Below are 26,818 nucleotides of genomic sequence, written 5' to 3'. Positions count from 1 at the left end.
AGAAACAGATTTAAATATAAAAACAAATGTTACACAAAGGTAAATTTTATCATGTCCGAGGCCTGTACATATTCATCAGGAATATATTAAGAGACGAACAGGTTAATACAATAATTTTCAAATATAATAGCAAATAAAATTATTGTAAACAATGAAAGAATCATAATTCCTATTAAGTCATGCGTCGTCATTGGACAGAGGACTAAGATGTCACACCTCTTATCCTATAGAGTAATAATTAGAAATACACTTACCTATTCCACGACGCACAAATGTATATAGTCGCAGCAGTGGCAGCGACCAGTACGAGCGCAGCCAACGCTATTAAAGCTGCTGGAAGCGCTGTAGCAAGCGGCGCGACCGCTATATGGGGTCGCCGTGGTTGTTCGGTAGGAATGAGCGGCGGTCGAACCTCGCTTACTGGAGCTTGGAGACGAGCCGCTACCGCTTTACGAACTCCATTCTCGATTGCCCTAAGAAAATATATTATTCAAAATCTATAGTTTTTAATACGTATTGATAACGAGTTAGTTTATTGTCTTATTATAAAGGAAAATTTTCACTGTAATGGATAAATTGAAGTAGTACTAATAATAGCTACTTTATTAATAAGTACTACAACAATTGGACCAGTGCGAAATCCGTTATAAATATATAGCAATATATTAGAATTAGAATTATTAGAATGTATTGTACCTTAATTTATAACATAAAATTCTATATTAATTAAAATTAGTATAATAAAATTATAAATTTATGTAAAAGGCCATCAGACTAGTATTTCCTGTTTAATACCAGTTTATATAGTTATAATGGTTATATGTATATAGAATGATAAACAAATTATTTGTACACAGTATACATATTACAAAAAAAAAACAAAATAAACGAAAGCCCGCAGAGGAAAAGTAAAAAAATAACATTCTTTTTGACTCACCTCTTAACAGGTTTTGATTCTCTCATCAATATCTCTCCAGTACTAGGATCTACAAGGTACAACCATACATCAGTACCCTTCGCGTCACTCTCCAATGTGCCGTTTTCTCCTAAATAATGTCTCTCTGTCAACTGTTCTAGTCCGGCAACAAGGCCGCTCTTTTCTTCAATAGCAGTCAGCAAACTACGCGATCGTCGGCGCATGGCGTCAGGATTCAAGTCTGATACTTCGACGACTAACTGGTTCTCTTTTTGAAGGAGGTTAATCTACAAAACATATAATAATTTTACAAAATAATACTTAAATCTTTAAATAATAATAATGCAAAAAAAATTGAAATCTGTAGAGAAATAGAAGAAAATATCATTTTATATAAAAACACAAAAAATTTATAGAATTTAACGCTTATTTATTTTTGCTTTTCCTATTCAAAACTGAATATAAGCATATATTCAGTTTATTTGAATAAAAATTATTTCTATTTAGTTTTATTGAAAATCCTGTAGCTTACATCAAAGCTGTATAATATAATTTGAGAAAACAATATAACAAAAGAAAAATTAAAGAAATAAAATCTTTAGAATAAAAATATTTTGTGTATTTATAGAATGTAGAAAAAATCAGTTACACTCACCACAACAGAAGCTCTCGCAATATTATAATCTTGTGGTGAATCGGGGTTGTCACGAGCTGTCACACTAAACTTGAATGGTAGGACGTCTTTTGGAACATTCTCGAATGATTTGATGTTACTAATTACACCTGTATCAGCGTCCAGACTGAAGTACTCCTCAGCCGCTTTAGTCCAGGAATTCTTGTGATATTCTAGTTTTCCATATTCACCGCTGTCTTTATCTTTAGCCTACAAATACATAAATAATATAATATTTGTTTTATTAGGTATTATTACTTCATCATACTTATAGTCCTAAGAAATGTTAAATTAACCAACGGATTTTAATGCAGTTTTCAGCAATAGGTAGAGAGATTCAAGAAGATGGTTTATATGTATAACTCATGCGTGTTTTAATATACAACAAACCGAGCAATTTAAGGATTTGTAATGCATCCGTGCGAAGCCGTGACGGATCGCGCTAGTCAAATATAAAATAAACTCACCTTAACTTGCAAAACATTGGTTCCCAATAACATATCTTTGGTAACAATAGCGAAGTATTTCCCCTTCGCCGCTGTTATTGTAGACTGATCCGGGAATATAAACATAGGTGCGTTGTCATTCGCGTCAGTTACGTGAACCTTTACAACGGCCTTACTGCTCTCGGGGTTTATTAGACCCTGTATGGACTCTAGCTGGATTTCTAATGAATACTCTGAAAGACTTTCATAGTCTAAGGAACTTGTATTGAGGTAGATAGCGCAGTCTCTTTCTAGCGTTAGATTCACGTAAAAAACGCCTGAAATTAGAAAAATGAAATTTAAGTTATCACTTGCATAAATACATATATATTATTTCAGTTAAGTTATTTTTTTTTTCAAATTTAAGCAACCCATTTATTGTATATACAACAATTATGATTGCATTCGATCTAACATTTATTTAGAGAATTCCAAATTTAGAATTAAGTAAATTTAAAAATATATTAAAATAAAAGAATGTTGTATAAAAATACCTTTTTGCGACGTCTCAGTGAGTATACACTTTAGTGGAGTATCCATAGAATGCTGTTTCTTGTTCAAAACAGGCAGTATCCTCACTAATGTACCATTCGGTGAGTTCTCTGCTACATGTTCAGTGTATACTGTGTCAGCAAAACCGAGGCCAACCTGTCAAGAAATAATTCAAAAGTGAACATTCTGAATAAATATGTATAAATTCAGATTAAAAAAAAAAGTGTAGGTAAAGCACCTACATTTCATTATTATTATTAATATTATATCAGATGTTTAAGAATCTCAATATTTAAATAAAATAAAAATCAGTAGCTTTGTAAAATATTATGATATATATCCACATGATATATTGACACACCACCTGATTCCAACCTAAGCTGAGTTTGTAATATGAGTATTATTATAAAACTGATAATTGTGGATATATATTTTTCTTCTGTAAATAGATAACCTAAGGGTAATTAAAATTCTCCTCTTGTACTCGTCCTATAATAGGGACACTGATAGACATTACGATTATGATGATGATGGTCTGTAACTTACATCTGGTGGTACAGTAGCTGAATGGCTCACGTAGATGGTAAGGCTGGCAACTGATGACATTACAGGCTCTCCTTGGTCGTAAGCTTGTACGTCGACCTGTAATATTAATATAAATTTCAATCAGAATTTTAATATTGAAGAAATATCACTAAATACTGACTAGGATTTTGTTTTTACGCTACATAACGAATTAATAAGTATCCAGTAAATTCAATAATAATAATTCTTATGAATTTGTCAATGACTAAAATTCTTACCCGCCTAATTATTAATTTGAGTATAATTACGACAGTCAATTTTCATCAAATTTATTGTCAATTTGATGAAAATTGACTGTAAATGTTGAATGAAAATTGTCAAGACCGAACTTAATCAAGTCCTTACATAACTCTCCAAGCTTATTATACTATAACATATGTAGTAAGCTCTTTACAGTTGCAAGTAAATATCAACCTAAGTCTTTATATACTTACAGTATATTCGCTATCGGTCTCCTTTCTCAAGTCATCTCTAACTCTGAGAGCTCCAGTGTCAGGTTCTACGTGGAAATATTTGGATGCCTTCCCTCTACCAACCAACTTATATCGCACCCTGTTATTGGGGGCGGTAGCGTCGGAATCTACAGCTGATACTGTTTGAACGAGGGTGCCGATAGATGAGGAGTCCTCCACGGTTACAGGGCGGACCACTGACGTGAAAATCGGTGAATTATCGTTCTTGTCCTAAAATTATTAAATTTATTTATTATCACATTATGACACACTTTAACTCCACACTGTAGGGTATCTACACCCATAAGAAAAAAAATATAATTAACGTATGTCGTAGTTAAATTGGTAAATGGAATGAAATTAAATATTGACAATGGCAACACCTCAAAAGTCACTTGTCAGGACAAATATATTAATAAGCGAAGCTGAATTACTGGCATCGCAATGTATTCTAGGACAGACTTTGTTGGTGTCGATTTCCATTGTGTTCGTTTGCTATTCCAGTAATTTTGTTGATAACTTTCTACACATTGACTATCTATCCAGTAGATACTGAGGAAAGTAGCGGATAAACGTACAAAATAAAAATATACAAATTTTTTTAAGGTCGCGTAATAAAGATTTTAGTGTAAAAGAAAGTTTACATTAGTTATTAATACTCACATCTACAAGCACCTCGACAATGGTTGTAGCACCGGGACCTTCTCCCGAATTCTCTTCAGTGCCTACTATTATTTCGTGTCGCGCCATCGTCTCCCTATCTAGAGGTAGTGCTGTTCTTATCATCCCAGATTTGCGGTCTATTGTGAACAGATCTGTATCGCCGAGCATTATGGTATAGGTTATTTCTGATAGTGTGTCAGGATCTTCTGCCTGCAATATGGATGACATTATAATATATAATGCATAACATACTATATAATATAGCCTATTATTCCTTCTATATTACTATGATCAAATGACCTTCACAAAACTATGATGTTGAATTCTATATTTTTCAGATATATATACTGACGTATATTTATTGTACACATTGTTTTTATTTCGTCGTTTAGTTAGTTACAACTAATGTTATTTTCTGTGAAATGAAGCTACGAGTCTCTAGATTTTATGTAGAATATGTAGAATATAAAAGTGAAATAATTGTATATGTGTTTGCGTCATCTTTAGTGCATTCAAAGTTCTACCAAGTGCCAATAATTACAAGTAGCAACATGAAAACTGTGTATATACCAATAGAGTTACAATGCTTGATTTATGTTAAGGCTAAAAAAAAAAAGTTACATACATAAACTTTAGCAACGGGGTAATTAGCTGCATTTTCTGGCACGTGAACGGAGTAATGTTCCTGAGGGAATACAGGCGGTTCGTCGGGAACATCCTGCACTTGCACTGCCACAGACGCAGTGCCCAAACGCTTGTCGATCGCACCATCTGTTGCCGTTACCACGAACGCGTACTCCTGTGCATTATAGAATTACACAAACATTTAACATCGAAGTACAAATGAGGGTGACAATTTCGTTTATCTTTCTTTATAGTTTCAAGTTTCCTGGAAGAAACTCCAATAATATATAACCAAGCGATACCCGCAACTTTCAATGGAATTTAATTTTTTTTTTATAAAATAAAGAAATCTTTTTGTGACATTATTAGCTATCTGGGACTGAAAGTCCCGTCAAAATCCGCCCAGTCTTCTCAGAGATTAGCTAGAACAAACAAACAGGAAGACAAAGAATTCTAACACAACATTTTTTTTAAGTACCGTATATACTCTCATTTGCATGTAGTGTTAAAAAAACTGTTAATTTGAAATTATTTAAATTTCTAATTGAAAGTCCTACTTACTTTTGTGTGTTCATAATCCAACGCCGTGTTAGTAGTGATCATTCCAGTACCATTATCTATATTGAATGGCAAATGGGATGGGATGCTGTACGTGATCATAGCATTGATGCCTTCATCACTATCAGTTGCATGGACATAGCCCACAACCTCGCCAGATAATCCTGAAAATATAACGTATTATTTTATAACTTTATGGATCACTGAATTGTATGCGAAAATTAGTTTAGTATATCAATTTTCTATTGTCATAGTTTAACTAAGGAAATGTGTCGTAAAACCTCACATGGTCATTTCATGTAAGTAAAAAAAAAGAAAAATCTCTTATCGCATAGAAATCGTGATCACTGTAGACTATTTTCCACTTATGAAGGAACTACTGTTATCTCACACATAAAACATGAAAGTATTTATTCAGATAGTTATAAGCAATAAATTACCTTCTTTCACGTGGAACAAATAAGAATCTTCATCGAATTTTGGATTGTTGTCATTGATATCAGTAACCTTGATGTTGACGGTTGCTGTGCTCGACAATTTGCCTGGATCTTCAGCTCTTACCATCTACAATAAAATTAAAAAAAAAATAGTTAAAATCCATAATGTAACAACTATGATACTATCATTAATATTTATATCTGAGGACGTATGTAGCAGGAAGGTGAAAGGAAATGAAGAAGTAAGTCACCGGTCGGAACTATTCAGACACGATATTATAGAGATATTTACAGATAGCAAATATAAGTATATTTACAAAAGAAGTGGAGAGGGGACTCAGTCCTGCACGTTATTTAAGTGTGAAAGGTCAGAAAGTACGCATATTGTTGGTATATAGAGAAGATATGAATGTTATGTATGCAGGTTACGAAATCGCTAATTATTACCGTGGTGTCTACAAAATGATTATAGAGAAAAAAATGGAGGATACTTGTTAAACTTATTAGATTAACATTTTTACTAAATAGTGTTGATTGGGAATATTGTTTTGTGATGGTATTAAAAACAATCTTATATTAGTAAACTTAAATTAGTTTTTTTGTCAATATGTATCTTGTTATAACACAAGGTCGAAATTAACATATCGAGGAAGAGCGCCTTCATCCTAATATGGGTCTAAATAAACTTATAAGTATAAGGCTCACTTAAAAATATGTGAATACTTGTACACCTTTATGTGTACACAAAGGAGAATTTTATCTTGTGCTGTGAAATCAACTATTTGTATATCAATAATAAGTATTATATCAAATTTATTTCCAAATCTCTTACAAAATACGGACTCATTGACAAAAATTTACATTACAAAAATTTAAAAAGTATCTAACCATATTGTAGCACAGGAAGATATATTCGAGAAATTATATTTCACTATATTTAGATGTCAAAATACAAATACAAAATGGAAAAACATTTTTTTATTCAGAATTATTAAAAATTTGATTAAATAAAACAAACAAAGAGCTACGGAAATCGTAATTAGTGAATATAAATAGTTACCAGTTGATATCTCGTAAGAACTTCTCTGTCTAATCTTCTTATGACTGTGATGATGCCGGTATTAGCACCAATAGCAAATTGTCGCAGATCGTTACCAGATACAATCGAATATGTAACTGGTTCGTTTTCCGGATCTTTGGCCTGAAAGAATAAATATTATAATTTTGTATTTTTTTCATTAATCTTATCGCCCTGTGGCTTTTAAACTTCAATGTTAGTGATGGCTATATATATGTTCTAACAGGCTATAAAAAACGTGACATTTTATGTATAATGAGAAGAAATAAAATTTATCCTACTAGGGTACACTTGATCCCTGATACAAAATAAATTATACTTTAGTTTTCATTTTACAGCAAAATGTTTACAAAGGCTTCGACTACCCCATCTGAAATATAATCGTGATCATACATGTTATTAAACTGTATTCTTCGTATCAAGATACGTCACATTTCCCTTGACTCTGGAAAGTTTCAATCCAGAATTGGTAATACAATAAGCAATTATTTATTTAGTTCAGGCTATTAATGGCCCATATTATGAAAACCTTATAGACTAACATACATATGTAATAATAATTATGACAGATCAACTTACAGTGACGGTAGTGACCGTTGAGTTTATAGAGGCGCCTTCGGATACTGGCGCGTAATAGTCCCTTGAAGAGAATTGTGGTGGTCGTGTATTGGGACCGGGTGCTACTGATAGTTCTACAATGCCTTGAGAACTTAATCCTTTAGCATCCATCGCTCGGACGGTAACGCTATATTGTTCACCAGCTTGCAATCGGCCAGTGCTCGCTGTAATATAGAATAAAATAGATTTAAAAAGTGTTTCGGCAATCGAAGTCACGTCAGTGGTTATATATTTAGTCAAATCTACAGTGTAATGTATAAGTAATATGCAAAAATAATAGGCAAAAATAAATTATTTAAAATATATTACATATTTTTATCATTAATTTATTTAATTCAATAATTGTACATTATTGATAGATCATCATTATTGCTCTGCTTTATACCATTACTTATATATAAATGATTGTTTCTTATTTACTTAAAAAATAACCATATTTATACAGATAACACTGATATTTCGAAGCTCTTTTGAGTAATAGTTAATAATAAAATAATTGTAAAAATTCCTTAATTTAATCTATGGTATATAGATGTTTTCATTTACGTTAGAAACCACGTTGTGTTTATAGTGTAAAAAATTACATGCCAACTAAATGTAAATTGTATAAAAATATTTGCAAAGCACAGTAAAAAAATCGTGACGTGCTTTAAAACTCAAAACAGGTGTTAAAAACGCACACAAAATTAGACTCATTTAAAAGTACTTACAAATTTTGTAACAAAAATATATAATGACGAATAAGCGGTGAGAGAAAAATGTGCAACTTACATATAACTCCGGTGTTAGGGTCTATAGTGAATTTATTGCCACCATTATTAGAAATGTGGTAAATGCTGTATGTTATTCGTGCGTTCTCACCCTCATCGATGTCTATCGCTTCCACCTAGAAAAAAAAAGTCAACACTCATAATAGGCGCAAATACTAAGTTGTTAAAAACAAATATTTGAATAAAATAAACTATTTTTTATTAGATTTATTTTTTAAAACAGTAACAACTGAGATTCTTGCCAGTTTTGCGTTGTTAAATATACTGTTTATGCGATTGAAACTAATACGAAAAAGAGTAAATTTTCATCAATATTAATTAGAGATTATTACTCTTTAAAATAATAATGATAAAAAATTGGAAGGAAATTGTTATATTCTGTCAAAAAGTATAACGGATTTTAAATAAATTTTATAACTAAGTTGGTAAATTTGGAGTTGAAAGAGTTGGAGTTTTTTTATTATACCATTATTGGTATCGTATATAATAAAAATTCTTATATATAAAACAAATCGAAAAGAAAAGAGTGTTTATACTAGCAGTAAAGTGTTGAGTTGAGACCTCCAGAGATTCTAGAAATGACGTAATATTCATAATAATACCTTATGTACAGCTGTAGGTTCTAAGCTTGCTGGCACTATGATCGGTTGAGTCTTCGGAATGACGGGCGCGTTGTCATTTTGGTCCAGAAGTTGCACGGCTAACGAGAGAGGTGCTGATGCAGCACCGCCGTTTGCTTCCCTAGCCACCACCTGGTTAGATGAGGTACAAATAATCATTATTTGTAATTTACAACAACGAGTATTTGTAGATGTATATAGTAATATTAATATACACTTACCTGGTCTTATTTCAGTATAACAAGATTATAAATAAGCGAAAGTGTAAGTGTTGTTTTATTTGATGTGTATTATATTTGACGGTTAAAACTATGCATGTATGCATGCATGTACACCTATCTTTTACAAATATATACTTTAACAGTCTACCCGTACACCATAAACAATTTTATTTCCAACATACAAATACCGAAAAAATATTAAATAACGTAATTTGACATTTCCAAAGATAAGCTAGCTAACTATTCGTAATAATATAGAATATAAGCACACAGACCCATCTAGTCCCAAACTAAGCAAATGTTATGTTATAGGTACTAGACAACTGATAAAAACACTTTAAAATTTTCTACCATCAGAAGTACTTTAAAAACTCACCTGGAATCTAAACTTCCCACGGTTCGGTTGATCGCGATCTAGTGTCTCATCACTAGCAGTAAGATATCCGTCTTTATCGATATCGAAGAAGTTTGTAGTCAATTCATAACTATATTTTGGTACTGGATCGCCAGGGCCCTGAAGTTTAGATAAATAATACATGAACAACACTTACTATAATAAACTAATAAAGTTAATAAACCTATTCCAACTCCTCAACTATCCCCTTGTTTAGATGTATTTTCAGAATTGGAAGAAGGTAATAAAAATACTGTTACAGAATGCGAATTAAATTGAATCTAAGAATTATTATGGTCTTCTCTGTATTTTCTGTACACTACTCTAACTTAGGAAGATATTATCTAAATTGCAGTAGTAGCAGTATTGAAATTGCTTAGTTTAGAACTTATACAAATTTAAGGGGTTAAATCTAATAAATTACATTAAATTAATTCTAATTAAGACTAATAATGAATACAGTGTATATTAAATATATAAAAAACATAGAGATCTTATAATATATCACAGAGATCGGAAGATACCATATAAAACACTAAACTTACCAGATCAGGATCAGTAACGCTGAGTCTTATTGGAGTTCCGTTAGCATCCACAACCTTGGTACCCTTCGGAGAGTTCTCCTCAATCTGACCTTCCTCTGATGACGCCTGCACCACGGGTGGGCTGGCGTCTACTGGCCGTACAGTAATCGTGAGCTTGGCTGTTGTGAATCTCTTCGCTTCTGTCACTTCTTCTGCCTATAAAATTATACAACTTGAATGTTTACTGCTATTCTTGGCTTTCTTAGTTAAGGTAAACATAAAATATTTTTTTTTTCAAAAAGTAATGAAACAATACTTTTTGATAGGAGTCAAAATAGTATTCATTTCCGAATATTTAGGATACATAGGTCTGCTTATTAGCAGACCTATGTACCTGCAATATATTTTATTTTATTTGGATACATATTGGATATATTCTCGACATCAATAAAAGAAATTCAGATAGAATGTAATGTGGAAAAATTAGGGACTAACTGATTTCCATAGGATCCATTTAGCAGTTTAGGCCTGAAAATATAAAAAATTGCAAATTTTACATAGAAATAAATTACCTTAATGACTAAATTGAATTTCTTGGCGATACTTGTATCAACTGGCATTAATTGTCTCACAGCGCCAGTGTTGTGGTCTATTGCGAAATATGTGGCCCAAGAATCCGGCTCCCCACTCTCGATGCTGTAGTGAATCCTAGCATCCAGTGTATCCATGTCGACAGCTTGGATTTTCTCTGGCTCTATCGTTAAGATTCCGGCGAGAATTCCGCTGTTTACCTATACAAGTCATAATAATAAAAATATTTGCGTTCATGTTGAATTATATGGAGTAACCCTAAAATCGCATGTCACACGATCACAAAAAGTCGTAAAACAGATAATTAAATGAAAATCGAGATGATCTTTACGCAAGAGCGAGACAAATGTAGGTTAATTATAGATATATTTATTTGTTTTATATATTTATGTTATCAGGGGGAGTATTAATAATCGCGTTGATCTATAATTAGGTAGTATATTGTATTGGAAGTTTGTTACAGAGTTAAAAAACTATAAAAAATAATGTAAAACAATTACAATTAAGAATGCAAAAAAATTTCCGTAAAGGAAATCTTGTAAGTCATTTTTTATTTTCCCGCGCAAATAGAAATTCATTTCACAGAATATTGGCAGATCCACCCTTATATACAGCTAAGATATTGTACTGGCTGGCATGACATTAATTTGACTGTTTTTTATTAATGTTATTTGTTATAATTACAATGAGATATAAAAAATAATGAGTAAAAAATCTGTGGTATAAATATTACAGAGCAGACTTTTACTTACATAGCTAGAATATTCAGGATTAATGCAAACACCTTCGTGCAATGTGCACCCCTGGTATATGAATGATGGGTCTTGATCGTCATCATCTTGAACATTCACGGTTAATGTAGCTGTACTGGATAGACGTTGTTTGGTATCGCGTGCACGATCCTAGAAGTATATGAAGTATATTTTTTTTAAATTACAGATAATAAAAATATACTCAATGACTGACTCATATACCTACTTTTTAAGGTCTTGCAAAATTTTATGAGGTTTGTCAGTATCTATACTTTTTATATTTAACATTTTTGTTTGACATGCAGAAAATGTCCAAACACAACTTTTATATTATTAAACTATTTGTTAACTGTGTCAAACTTAACTAAACCAGAGAAATAATAATGATTTATACACATTAGATTGTTTCAAATCAAAATTGTTAGGAACAACTACGTTATTAATGCCAAAACATCCGACTACTACTGGACTAAAAGACAGGTTAGAAAAATAAAAAAAAAAAACAATTACACAATACTTACAGAAGCAACAATAGTGACTAGATACCGCTGCGTGCGCTCATAATCCAAACTCCTATTAACCGTGACTTGACCCTGATGAGGCAGTGGTATAGCGAAATGGCCATAACCATCCGCTGCATTTGCAGCCTCCAGGGTCGCGTTGTCCCCTGGTACGATGAAGTATTCGGCCAAGCCATTGACACCGGCGTCGGGGTCCACGGCTCGTATGCGGTCGAATATCGTTGTACCTATGGATACGAGCTGCAAAAAAATAGTCGGATGTTATGTCTGTTATTCTACTAAGTAAAGATTCTCAGAGTCTATCTGATGAAACTAAGACTCGCCTAAAGACATGTAGGTATTAGTATTACTACGACAGTAACATGGTAGTATGCCATAATACTGTAGTAATAAGGCATTGTTTGTAACGGACAGTATTCACCCAGTTGCTGGCAATGTTCCCTATCAGGTGGACCTATTGTTAAATAGGTCCAAACATTGACCTGGAATTCATCATGGTTGATTGCTGGTAAATTCGCCACGATGGGCTTATGATGACATAACTTCATCCCCTCCCATTATCTTCTGCTGGGTATCAGTAGACGCGGGGCTGTTGTAACAGGTATTAACAGATTTTTTTAAATATTTTAACTTTATACACGAATTTTTTTTACTTAATCTTCCAATTGTAACGCGCCACACCGTTTCATCATAGCCAGTGTCCTGCCAGGCGGCGCAGTGAGTGAGTATGTGCAAGAGCTTTGTTGTCGCAAGGTAACGTATAATTTTACTTCCGTAAATATTTGGTTAGCTTTACAATTTTCAACTAATTGGAGATTTTTGTATTTTGTTTGATGCTTAAATATAACTATTTATGACGTCGTGTAACAGTTTTTGAGATTACTAAGTTGATTTAATAGTTTTAGTGATGAATATTGAAAATTATACCTTGGGGCTAGTTGTAACAAAATCGTGGGGTTTGTTGTAACATGTTACAACTTGCCCCCAAATTGCTGTAAGTTACTGCTATTATTTTTAGATAAAGAAAAAGCAAACAAAAGATGATAAGGGTAAGGGAAAGCAAAAGGGGAAAGGAAAAGGTAAAAAATCAGCAAAAAATAAAGATGAAATAAAAAGAGTTAAAAAAAGGATTCTAAGTTCAGATTCAGAATCTGAGGCATTGTCTTATTTGCGAGGAAGCATATAGTCATTCAAAAGATAATTGGGTTGAATGTATTGTATGTAAGACGTGGGCACATGTAGGATGTGTCACAGAAAATACTATTTCTTTTGTTTGTATCAACTATAATTCAGATAAATTCTTTAATAAAGAGACTCATTGCAAGGCTGATTATTCTAAGATGTAAGTTAGAACTATGAGATAATTACAATCTGGATGTTTATAATTTAATTTACTGTGATTTTTAAGTCCATATTGATATAAGTACCTACCTAGAGGAGTACACAAGTTAAAATAAATAGTTAAAAACTTAAATCTTTAGTTTGTTGATTATATAAAATGTATGCTTCAGTTAATTGTTATTCAAGATGTGAAATAATTAAATGATTAAAGTTATCATATTTTTATTTTTTATTGTTGTTACTTTAAATTGTAACAATTCCCTTTTTTGAATAAAAAATTATTTGTGAAAGAGTTACCTGTAGATTTGATTTTGTTTCGCTTTGGTTTACTAGAAGAATAATTAGAGTATCCGTCAAAGTTTAGTTAGTGGTAATTTAATCAATACAACTCAAGATATATCACAATTATCATCGTACATTACAGGCGGGAGCACCACACAATTATCACCATTACGTTATTTATTATATTTATTTATGTCACTAATGACAATGTAAGGAATTAATATATAGAAATACCATCATTACTTCACGTATTATTGATTGTTACTTCAAAGATTTGTATGGATGTTTTGTGTTAAAAATCATTATTACTATTTGACCCTTGAAACAAACAACGCGCGTGTTTCACGCCTGAAGATTGAGGTCAAGATGAAGTAATATTATACCCAAGTACCAAGTAGGTAAGTCACAAAAAACCTTAAGAGTATTATGTACAAGTTATTCTCTATCTTCAATATTTGCAACTTAAGAAACTACCGGAAAATATCGATTCAGAATATTTTAGATTCCTGGCAGCAAAAAAAGTTTCAGTAGCTTAATTTTAAATCCATGCATTTATATCTATTAAGTTAACCGCAAAATCTATAATGCCGCAAAAACAAGAAAGCATTAAAAATCGCTAACACTATGGAGTATATTAACATACTTTTTAAATTAGTAACATAACATTCCTCACCTCCGACACGCTAGTTTCATACGGTACTCCTTGAAACACAGGTGCGTTATCATTGATATCAGAGACTCTCACTATAACTGGTATGGTCCGTCGTTTCTTCGTCGCTTTCACTTGGCACACCAACTGCGAATAGACACTTCATTAGTCATCTTGAACTTCGACTAACAATTAACGTGGAGGTGCCTTTAGGCGATATTATAATTAGGTAACTGATAAAAACAGGTGCATTGAATAGAGAAGCAATACAAAAAATAAATGATATATTTGTATGTACTCGATAAAAAGTACAAACATGTAACTGGTTCGTTTTCACTAATGCAAAATGTCTAATCACATTTTTAGATTTTTTATTATGCGTATGTAAAAATTTATTTTTATGTTTATCAGGAATAGTTTAATGATATATGATGAGTATAGAGCAATTTTGCAAAAAAAAAAATTAAATAAGTACTATTGTGTGTATTTTTTTTATATACATTTATAATATACAGATGTATACTTCAATTTTGATAATAATAATAACCCCTAATATGAATTCATAAACAATTCTGTTCAAACACTAAATTATATAGTATTGATATTATTTTTATAACGATTATAAAGCAATAATGTAACAATCACCTGAAAGACCATATGTGATAGATTGTCTGCATCTCTGTCCAGTGGCTGTAACAGCTGCAATCGCTTGCCATCAAGCTGGAATAGAGTCGGACCTTTGGGAAAAACGGTGGAAAGCACTACATCTACATCTGGGTCGCCGACTATTGGTAGTTCTGATGGTATTGTGCTTTGGTTGACTTCTGCAATTAAGAAAAAAATACAATGGTTATTATAAACTAAATAACGTTCCAAATATAAAAATATTTTTCGAACTTTATGACTCATTTTGATAATGATTGTATAATTGTAATGAATTTTCCGCTAAATTAGATGTATTTGTATCTATCAAGTAACAAATACTATATGTAACTTGTACCTTGTCTATATTATTATTATAAATACGAAAGTGTCTCTTATACCTATCTATTTGTAAGACCTGTTTGTTGCGTTTTCACGTCTAAACGGTTGAATGAATCGACATTAAGATACATAGATGGCATTACGAAGACAGACCGAAAATACAGACAACCGCGCAAGTAATAATCATTTTTACTTTGAAATAATTTGACATAAACATTTCTTACCCCGAAACAAAAAATATACCCCATAACTCGTAGTAAATTAAATACACAAAAAGATTTATACTTACGATCTCCTCTACTCTCCTCAATATCGACGATAATACTCGACTGCCCGGTTTCCACTTCACATGGACCTGAAATAATTAAAAAAATAAAACAAATCAATCTACATTAATGTAAATAAAATCTACTAAATCTAGTTACAAGTTAACTTTCTTCATGAAGACATAAAGTTACAGAACAGTAATAGAACAGAAGATAGCAAAATTAAATATACAGTATATTGTAACCAGAATTGCCAACAGACGTAACAGGGAAGTATAAAATGGTAAACGAATGAAACAGTCCAGGTAAAACTAACAAACAGTCATAAATAACGGCAGGACAGGTGCACTGCGAAATGCATGCCTTCGTTAGCTCGACTAATTAAGTCTTTACTTCGCGTTTCTGTTCAATTTACTTAATGTTCCAAAGCTTTTATTACTATAGCTTTTTTATATAGATAACAATGTTTTATCTTATATGTTAAATTGGTGTCATTTTTTATTATAATAAATATTTTATTGTCAATAATACGAAGAGTACGAAAATATTTTACTTTGTTTTCAACTAGTTCATGCTTCAATCTGAGTGTGAGTAAGCCTACACATGCACAAGACTTTGTAAAAAGACTACCTTGGTAAAATTTGTACGGAAAATCCATTCTCAACGTTATAAAAGTTGTAAGTATACTTACAGCAATCACTTTACAGGATATGTGTCAAATATGTAACGACAAAACTCTCAAATGTGTTTCTAATTTTATTGTTACCTTTCTAAACGTGGCGTGTAAACCGCACCGTAAAGCATCGTGAAATGGAATTAGACATAACAGAATATTACAGGATAAACATTAACGCAGCAATAAATGTCGCTTCTTGTGGTTATAGACAATTCTCAGGCCTTGAAGATTACGTATTAAACTCTACGACATTTTAATGGCGTATAAACTAGCTTCTTCCCTTGACTACGCTTACGCAAATGACAGCTTCGCGTTTCCTCTAGCGGTTTAATAAACCCGTATGGAACATAACATTACTAGAATTACAGGCATACTTACCAAATTAATTTTGTAAGAGTTTCTACATAAACAAGGCTTATAATGATGATAGTGAAATACTTTTTATATGCATAGTGTGACTTATGTACAGAGAACGATGTAAAAATAAAGGTATATTTAAAATCATAAGGGTACAAGATAAATTTAAATTAGTGACTTAAAAATGCTAACCATATTGTCTTAGATCAACACAGTAAATATTTGCTGATACATGTACTATTGTACTTGTATTTTTATATTGGTAACAATATTAGACTGTATATAATATTAAATTCATTTCGTTGTAATAATAAATATATGGTAAGCCTGATGGTAAGCGATTAGCGTCGCCTATATACAATGAACATCATGTTATCATTTGACGCCCGTCATCACTCATGTATAGCATTTTGGAGGATTAAGATGTCATGCCTGTTATTCTATAATAATAAAAAACGAACAGAAAAGGCATGGTTAAATAAAATCAAAACAAACAATATTATATACTTAGGAATTTATGTAGGAATACGAAAAGTACCCACCTAAACCGATCATGTTTCCATTTATAACTTTAATTAGGGAAAAAGTTAGATTAATAACTACCAAAAGTAGGCCCTACCCTTTGTCCAACAAAAAGCAAATAGCATTCCATGTTTTACTAATGGCGAGCCTGAGAACCATTCTATCATGTTTGTGTTATGTGTCACCAAATCAGGATTTCAAAAAATATCATTACATCCATAAATGACACTATTAATTAGTACGCTTGTAGTACATTATTGTACTTTGTATCTCTTAAATGTATTATCGAATAGAAGCCAGCCTTATAGGTATTTGATCCAATTAGAAAGCATAGTATGTCCCGTTTAGCACATGTATTGAATAGTTTGCGTATTTCTACTCATTAGTTAGCGAATAGTTCCTTCAAGTACTTATTACAGTAAGATACTTAAATAAAATACAATTTATCGAGTAGCTGCCTCAATTCTTTATATTAGACATAAAGGAGTAAAGTAGCTACTAACCTTCAGTAGATCTGTAATTACAGTGCTGTTCATGTAGCGACGATTACCGTTTACCATCAGGTGTGCCTTCTAATTGTTTGCCATTCCAAATATATATTAAAACCGCGTACCTACGTGTCAACACGTTATTAATTGTACATTGAAATTTATTGTTGCTTTACGGCATATCCATAAAGTATCTGGTAGGTAGAATATGTTTTAGGCTCACATTTTAACCATAATTTCTTGTATATCTAAATTTTTACATCTGTGTGAAACAGGAGTAGTGAAGAATGCCTATAATAAAAATATTCATACAGGTGCAATCGACCGCCAACTGCAATTTACTTCTACAAGATGTGAACAAATTATGCATATACGAGTACTACAGAAATAATAAAAACATAGTTCAGTGTTGAAAGTGGTAAAGATATATATAGTGTTATATATATGTATATACCGTGCATAAATTTTAAGATCTTTTTAATGTGAGTGAAATATATATAAGAAAACTGATTCAGGCCTAATATCAGTAACAGTTAGATTGTACATCTAGTGTATTTATGTTTACATAGATACAAATAGAATATAATCGAATACGATACATATTTTTGATTAATGATATTCAAAGTTGTATATTTGAACATTATTTACCATAAAAGGCAGTACAATAAAACACACAACTATTTACACTGCCTACATTCACCACAATGACAAATAAAGTAAAAAAAATATAATTTTAATATTTGCATAGGACAAAGTCAAAACTAGCCAAGTCTAGTAGCACTATCTAGTAACAGACATAAGAAACAAACCTACTAATTTAAACAATATATTTAAAAAAAAGTGGAAGGTAATCTTACCAGGTGTCCCTCTCGCAGCATGCAGTAGGCACAGCACGATGAGCCAAATGGGTGATTGTCCATGCTGGATCAGCGCGCTCCACCGCGCCATCTCACTGTAACAAGAATAAATAAATTATTATAAAGTCTAAGTTGTGAAATCGATACAACGTATTTATAATACATTTAGGTCTTATTTGTCTTTTTAAAGGAAATCAATTTCTAATGCCAAACTTTGTATCTACCTTTTTTCTAAGACAATTACTATTTTTTTATTATAAGAAAATAGAAATCTATATGAATCTATAGAAAACTATACGTATAAAGTACGATATTATTGTAAATATATTATGAAATGCATAAAATTAAACCAAACCAAACCAAATATTCTGTCAATAAATTTAAAATATTGTGTATGTTTTAATTGAATTGACAGAAAATTATTGCCTTCGTTTCCTTATACAACATACAATTACATTATATAATTTCCCTTAACACAGTTTTCTGCATTACAATTGACAAAAATAGGAAAATATCAAACCGAGAAGCGTTGATTGCAGGTTGTCAATACACTTAAACATCTAACAACTTAATATCAACAAGAATAGTTAAAATAAAATTACATATTCAAGAATGTAAGTAGATCAAGTTATACAAGACCATTACCGTATAATTGCTAAAACCTGTGCCGATACACTGAATCCGTATTTTGATATCTGCTGAATTAACATATTTGTAACGCTAATGTTAGTAATATAAATCATAATGACAATTATAATATCATAAATTCCCATTATTATAATAACTTATAGTTATAATAAGACAACCAACAACTCGTTCTTGTACACCTTACTGAACTACTTTTGCGGATTGTCGACCACTTTTGTGTGTATATTGATGATAAATGGCCGGCATTTAGGTGGCAAACAAAGGTAAGTAAATTCAATTGATTGAAATAAATACCTGACGCAAGAATGGAAAACAATCCACTATTCTCCATTCAAATTTCTAATACGACATTTGTTTACCAGTATGAACTCACAAATAGTTATGACACAACAGATTCTAAATATATGTATATTTGAATAAATACCGCACGAGTTCTTGTAACTGAAATTGGTATTATAAAAAAATATATCATAAATACTATCGTACTCGTAATAGACAAATATACGTAGTCATGTTTGCATTTGTAATACAGTAGAACTATACAATTAACTATCACGTGTGAATTTAGTAACACAAATTGTATTAGATAGTAGACAATGAAACGGCATATTTCCCATCTTAAAAATAAAAGTTTGCAAGAACCTTGAACATGTTTTAAAACTCACGTTGTAGTACGCCACAAAGATAAAATTAATTAAGTACCTATTCATTACCAACCGGTTGAAAGTCTAGTTGCGGCAAAAACTAGAACCCGAATAGCTATTATCTGAAATGTTAGCAATAAATCATGGGAGTTAGAAGTCCGCCTTCGGATCCACAGACCAACATAGAGTAGGCGGGTCTCCGATAAATAAGATGTGATGTGACGATGGCGCAAAGCTTGCCAGGGATCGCTGATCTTATTACCTTTGTAACAAGATAACAACCACGCATAAAAAACTATTTGTAACTATTAACATCTTGATTATATTATCGAATATTATTTTACAAGAGATACTGTAATTATTCCCGGACTGTCTATTATTCTGTCGACAGACAGGTACAATAATAAAAGGAATAAATACGAAAATAGTTAAGAAAAAAAACTAAATAACAATATTTGCTGAGTATAAGAATTCTACGTCTAACTATAATAATAGCATTCATGTAATCCGATAAAGAAAATTAAAAACTGTATATGCGTTCATTGAATTTGAAGACGATTAAAAAAATAAAAACTTAGGTTTTTATTGTACGTATTGATCAGTCTTACGTCAACGCCAAAAAAACTTAGGTAGATTTTAAAATGTTTGAATACGTATATATGTATATAATCTATCTACAGGATTTTTTATTAATATACAAATATATTCTTACAGTTAGATGTAAAAAACGAACACCCACATAAGACCTACTAAACTAGAGACGTGTGTTGTAATAACATACTCGTATGTATAAACGTATGACAGTCCAGTAATGTTTTAACCGCATAGTAATTTGAAAAACAAAACTGAAGAACGAAGTAATATAAGTATTAGAGAGTTTGTTTAAAGTATTATCAAATACTGATACAATTAAAAATCAATCAAGTGTTAAATGAATTTATAACAAATGGAATTATAAAGCATTTGTTGAAACATTTGTTAAGGTGTTTTATCAGAGTATTGAGGTTTATAACTAGAGAGCACGTGTAGAGAAATGACATTCTTAGCAATAACTAAGTTATTATTATACGTTTTGAATAAAATTCAGTAACAAATATACATACGAGGTATGCCATTCGACTCATGTGTATGATGGTTGTTACATAAAAAAATACACTAATAATTTTAGTACTATACAATAATGCTTAAAAATAATCATTTTAACAGATGATACCATTTTGTCGTTTAATATACATATGTACAAAATTTTATCTACAATCGTCTGAAGCAGATAGTACGTATGTTTTTATAAGTATATCATAATAAGCTAATATTATGAAACTGTATAACTGTATACTTTTTTTTTTGAACCATTATAATGTTGTTGGCTACACCTATGCTTTATAGTTATATTGAAAGAAAATAGGAGCGAATGCCAGAGAATCAAAATTCGGCTCAGGCCGTCATAATTTTGGTCTCCGTTGAAATAGGACAGATAATCAATCAGAGTTGATCTTTCCTTATATGAAGAGCATTTGTTTCATGTGATATGTATGGTATGTATTTTGATCTTTCCCCATATTTTTTCCAACACGAATTGACAATATACATTAAATGTATAAGTTAACATAAGCCATCTAATAAGGGCCCAGCATCTCACTTGGTACCTAATTAGGGCTCCAAAACATTAATATGTCACCTTTTGAATTAGCATACGCTTTCCAGTTGTGTAAATCTGAGTACCCCCTGGCGATTGCGCGGCATAAAAGTTGACGTATTTTATGAAGAATGCCCCATGCCAGACATGCCCAAGGGATGTTTAGGACGCCGCTGGAATTATAATTATCTCCCACATTGCAATTTATACATGTGTGTATTTTATGAACATATAGGAATAACGAAAAGGTTTGTTTGAAATGAGGAGAAAAATAAGGATAATATGTACATATGATCAAACTTTTAAGTACAGATAAATAATTTATCTCGTTTAGTTATCACATTACGATGATAACATTAGAATAATATATAGCCTTATTCTATAAATTTAAAAAAGAAATTATATAATTTATTTTATAAAATTTATAGAACACATATTTATTATAAATATTTTTAATACAAATGTAAGCTTAACTTTAAAGGTAACTAGCTTACAGAATTCAATGTTACTTCATCAATTATACATTAACCTCGAATATGCGCTATAATCTCGTAATAGTATTACAACAAATTACGAATAGTAGGACGCAAGTATGTGCTTGTCTGTTACTTACCGCTAGTCATCGTAATCCAATTACAATAGAAAAGAAAACCAGTGCATGTTTGATTAGAAATTGTTTAATATTTTTATTACAATTTTATTTCCAAATGTATAAAATATTTCTAATAGGAAAGTGTTAAGGAAATCTTTTAATATGAAAGGGGATTGGTGTATAGGGAGTATTTTAAAAGATGGATGGAATGTATGAAAGATGATATCCATAAAAGGAGAGTAAACTCAGATATGACGAATGTTAGGGAACGCTGGAAGAATGTTGCTAGAGGAATGATGACGTACATACTGCGCTGGCCCCAAATGGGATAAAAGGAAGGCATTGATGATGATAATTTACTCCTAAATACAATGAGTTAATAATGTGCTGATAATTTTAAATAATTCTTTTATATTTTATATAACTATTAAACGTGATCTGAATAAAATGGTTATATACATGAGATGTTATGATTGAAATATTTTAATATATGTCGTTACTTTATGCGATTGTTGTTGTTTTTACATATTTAACGAGCTACAGAACAGAAAACGGAGCTCAAGATGATCTTTATGCGAGCCCTAGGGCCAGATAAAGAGGTAATCTGCATAAATAAGCTGAGTGTACTATTATTATTAGGATCGTAGTTGTCTTTTTCATCTCTAGGGAGATGATATTTTATTACGGTGACAGAGAACTAAAATATTGTAATATTGAAGAACAGATATTTACATTCGTAACTTCAGAGATATCAAAATTCCTTCGTTCATGTATTTTGTGAATAGAAATCTTTGAACTAATATCTAGAGATACTATTACAGTATCCGCCTTGCATGATTAGTACTGCGCAGTAGCAAGGAAATTCTTGGCACACATAGAAAAGAGCCTCACAATACCTATAGCAGTGGCACTCAATGAGGAAGTAGCCATTATTATTGCTAAAAGTTGCATATAGATGGCGTGATTGGTATCGATGGAATTCTTCATAGTTTTGCAAACGTTTTAAAAAACAAAACTGTGTTTTCAAAAATGTTTAATCAATTTTTAAAAAGTTATATATACATGTCAAAATGAAATAATGCGTTTAGAAAAGTAATTTTCATATATTTACTCATTTTGTTATTTTCCAGTACTTAATTACACTTTAATCAGTGCTAATATGGGGCTCAATGTTTTCAAAATGCTTTCATAGATGGCATTGTCGTCAATTTGTATCGGCATAATTAAATGTCTTTTTTATATTTTCCAATAATAAGCACTTAATATATTATTATTGTAAATTAAACATATAAAAATTTTTTAAGTAAATTAAAAATAGCCGAACAAGCAAGTAATAATATTTCCAATAATACTTATGTATGAAGTGTTGTCATATTATAAATAAATACATGTATTATCGATTTTTTTTAATAATCGATAACAGGATTTTATTACGCATTATTCGATGATGCTTTTAATGAATCGTTGTGAACAGTAATTTTTCATTATTTTGTATTATAGCAGTGTTCCGTTTCAAAGAACGGAATATAGTAGTACATTATTAGTGTCGTTGGTTATTTGCATTTGTACTGAAAAATCGATTACATAATAATTTAAAATATCGAGTACGAATCGTAGTTGTCTTCGAATACTGGCAACTGGTAAGATTAAATTAGTATTTAAAAAAAAGAGAGAAATCGATCCTAATTCGAATACCATAAAGTTGATTTTCCTTTCTCATTAATATCATAGCAGTTTGTTTTTAACTTGCGTATGACTCTGTGGTATGATGTTTAACGTGTATTGTTATTGTACGGTGCATACATTTCAAAAATTATATTTTAATGTAGGTACATACATTTCTTTCATACATTTCATACATGTCAAAAATTATCTTTTAATGTAGGTACATACATTTCTTTCATACATTTCATACATGTCAAAAATTATCTTTTAATGTAGGTACATACATTTCATACATTTCAAAAATGAACTTTTTATGTAGGTACATACATTTTTTTCATACATCTCATACATTTCAAAAATTATATTTTAATGTAGGTACATACATTTCATAAATGTCAAAAATTATCTTCTAATGTAGGTACATACATACATTTCTTTCATACATTTCATACATTTCAAAAATTATATTTTAATGTAGGTACATACATTTCATACATGTCAAAAATTATCTTTTAATGTAGGTACATACATTTCATAAATGTCAAAAATTATCTTCTAATGTAGGTACATACATTTCATACATGTCAAAAATTATATTTTAATGTAGGTACATACATTTCATACATGTCAAAAATTATCTTTTAATGTAGGTACATACATTACTTTCATACATTTCAAAAATTATATTTTAATGTAGGTACATACATTTCTTTCATACATTTCATACATGTCAAAAATTATCTTTTAATGTAGATACATACATTTCATACATTTCAAAAAGTATCTTTTAATGTAGGTACATAACACCCCATGTCAGACCCCTTGTATTTGGAAGAAACTTAAAAATAATGCCAAAAATATTAGATGAATATATTTTTAATACGAATATTGTTTTATTTTTGTTCATCAACTTTATCCCTCACTAACAATACTAGTAGTAGTACATAACCTGGTTTATACCGCTAAAGATATTGAAAGATATACGAGTAATTCAGAATGTTTGGCGTGAAAGCGAGACAAATAGACAGACTGAGTTACTTTAGCATTTATAATATTTTAAAGAATATCGCTATTAAAAATAGGGGTTGGTGAAAGACGGGTGAAAATTTAGGCGTGTATGTATTTTCAATGTAACATTATAAATAAAAAAAAATTGTCCATAATACAAAAAAATATTTTTTCGGGGTAGGCCACCCCTATGACTTAGGGGTATAAAAAATAGATAACAACCCTACCTCAGACCTGGCAAGTATACATATCAATTTTCATCATGGGAGAAATATGGCAACTAACACTGTGATACAAAATTTATATATTGTAATACACTACCACTAAGTAGATATATATATATAGCGGCGCACCCGCCGGTAGCCTCGCGCTGTTGGCTCGTTGCTAAGCAACAGATACCCCGGTAGCGGTTGGGTAACGGGAGGCCGGCGGCAGTTGGTCGTTGAATACCGCACGCAGCGCAATAGTCTTACAACTTATTTTAATTATTTTTATGACGATCCAACAATATAAGATATAGCGGAATTCTCATTAGGTAAAAGAGGTACCCCTCTTCGTAGAATACATGAGGTATATACCAGTAAATTAATTGTAGCTAAAATCAGTCTCATACATATAACGATTGAAATAAAAAAACGTATAGCCCGATTTTGATACGTACGAGTATAAACGTATCAAAATCAGGCTATACGTATAGCGCAGACGCGTTACAACATATCAAAAAAATAGGCATGGAATGTAAAATAAACCATAACATAATAGGTATATACACTGGCACATAAGCCATATCTGCAGAGTGTCGGCTAACGATATTATACCTACACATTTACATTGAATCTTGAATCGTCCCTAATGAGGTACACGATACAGTTACCTACATATCTATTATATACATATCTTTGCAAAACAGATGTCATGTAGCTGAATTGACTGCCATCTATTTTCATGCTTTGTTACTAAGCACCCACTAGTAATCCGAACTGCTTCAGATCTAGCGACATCTAGCGGCTACGGTGGCGAAATAAAATAGCCCGAAGAATAGCCCGAGTTAGGAAGGAACCATTTTCTTGTATGGGATGGGGTATCTGTATGTAATATTATGTTATCTGTGCCTATAGTATTCGATATGAAGTCACTTAATTTATTTTCAATATACATAATGCAATCAGCAATAAAAAGTCAGATAAGAGTAAACTATAGTTGCAAAAATTCCAATAGTATCGCTCAAAGCAATTCGCACAAGTTATTATAATGGCAAAGTGTGGAAAACTATAATTTCCAATAGGAATTTGTATTGTAAGAGGAGCCTATTGTTCATGGTCCCGGTTCATTCCTGTTCGTGCATCAATGCATTGATTGCACCACAATTTAACTTCCTATGAAAATAGGAATGATGGAATATTATTTTGTATGTGTTATTTTATTATTATCATCTACAGAACATTTAAGATAATAGTAATTCAGAAGTTATAAAAATTATAGATCAAAATACAATTGTTGAGTTGAACAACAAAAGTTGAACAACTGGTTAAAATCAATTAATAATTTCAAGAGAGGTTTTAATTTTGTTAGGTATGTCAAATTCAAATTCAAAATTACTTATTCATATTGAAAACTTTCGACCGCTTCTGATTACTGGATGACTGGTAAGAAACTAATGTGGTTCTTGCCAGTAAAATTAAAAGATGTGTTTAATTTAATTTGTGTATTATTATATATAGTATATTAATTTATATATAATCGATACATTTACTTCTGTATATTTTTTGTACTACAATGTATATATATTGATTTCTAAAATATGATAACGCACTTGGAGGTCTAGTGGTTTAGCACACAGGCTTTCTTGCGATGGTTGCGTATTCAATTTCTCGCGCGGTGCAAACATTTGTATTCATGAGTCCGATTGTTTCTTTACAAAGAACAAAAAAAATATTTAAGTTTTTATATCAGTTGTCTAGTTCCCATAACATAACCTCAACTTAGCTTGGGACTAGCTGGCGCTGTGTGAAATGTTCAAAGTTATTATAATTATAATAATATCATTACATTAAACTCCTCATACATTTTCTAACCGACCTTTTGAATAAACGCCGTAGTTCATAGCAAATCTGAGATGCTAGATCTGTTTCCGCATCCTCCCCTCGATTTACTTGGCTAAAGGCGATGATTGTTGCGCGGGCGCACTCCAAATGATTGATGTTTTATTGTAATAGCCCACACGCGCGT

At 31.2% G+C, this 26,818-nt stretch overlaps 1 protein-coding gene across 1 annotated transcript in view; it reads right to left on the bottom strand.

Moving 5' to 3' along the window:
* Positions 1 to 26,818, bottom strand: part of LOC131852086 (cadherin-99C) — a 147,514-nt gene that overhangs the window by 4,719 nt on the left and 115,977 nt on the right. The window contains exons 4-27 of the mRNA XM_059202707.1: positions 18,397 to 18,491; positions 15,520 to 15,585; positions 14,892 to 15,070; positions 14,271 to 14,393; positions 11,975 to 12,214; positions 11,454 to 11,603; positions 10,683 to 10,901; positions 10,132 to 10,326; positions 9,569 to 9,706; positions 8,954 to 9,103; positions 8,353 to 8,467; positions 7,543 to 7,745; positions 6,946 to 7,086; positions 5,889 to 6,012; positions 5,452 to 5,612; positions 4,892 to 5,065; positions 4,267 to 4,476; positions 3,586 to 3,834; positions 3,113 to 3,208; positions 2,569 to 2,722; positions 2,057 to 2,352; positions 1,572 to 1,799; positions 938 to 1,203; positions 255 to 473 (exon numbers count right to left, since the gene is read on the bottom strand). Coding sequence (XP_059058690.1) covers positions 255 to 473; positions 938 to 1,203; positions 1,572 to 1,799; positions 2,057 to 2,352; positions 2,569 to 2,722; positions 3,113 to 3,208; positions 3,586 to 3,834; positions 4,267 to 4,476; positions 4,892 to 5,065; positions 5,452 to 5,612; positions 5,889 to 6,012; positions 6,946 to 7,086; positions 7,543 to 7,745; positions 8,353 to 8,467; positions 8,954 to 9,103; positions 9,569 to 9,706; positions 10,132 to 10,326; positions 10,683 to 10,901; positions 11,454 to 11,603; positions 11,975 to 12,214; positions 14,271 to 14,393; positions 14,892 to 15,070; positions 15,520 to 15,585; positions 18,397 to 18,487 — 4,187 coding nt within the window. The 5' untranslated portion in view covers positions 18,488 to 18,491. The remainder of the gene's footprint in view (positions 1 to 254; positions 474 to 937; positions 1,204 to 1,571; positions 1,800 to 2,056; positions 2,353 to 2,568; positions 2,723 to 3,112; positions 3,209 to 3,585; positions 3,835 to 4,266; positions 4,477 to 4,891; positions 5,066 to 5,451; positions 5,613 to 5,888; positions 6,013 to 6,945; positions 7,087 to 7,542; positions 7,746 to 8,352; positions 8,468 to 8,953; positions 9,104 to 9,568; positions 9,707 to 10,131; positions 10,327 to 10,682; positions 10,902 to 11,453; positions 11,604 to 11,974; positions 12,215 to 14,270; positions 14,394 to 14,891; positions 15,071 to 15,519; positions 15,586 to 18,396; positions 18,492 to 26,818) is intronic.

This window comes from Achroia grisella, unplaced genomic scaffold, assembly GCF_030625045.1.
Source record: "Achroia grisella isolate CSIRO2021 unplaced genomic scaffold, CSIRO_AGI_Agris_v1 utg821, whole genome shotgun sequence".
NCBI lineage: Eukaryota > Metazoa > Arthropoda > Insecta > Lepidoptera > Pyralidae > Achroia > Achroia grisella.
Note: the sequence above shows the minus strand (reverse complement) of the source record. Positions and strands in the feature narration are given on the sequence as shown.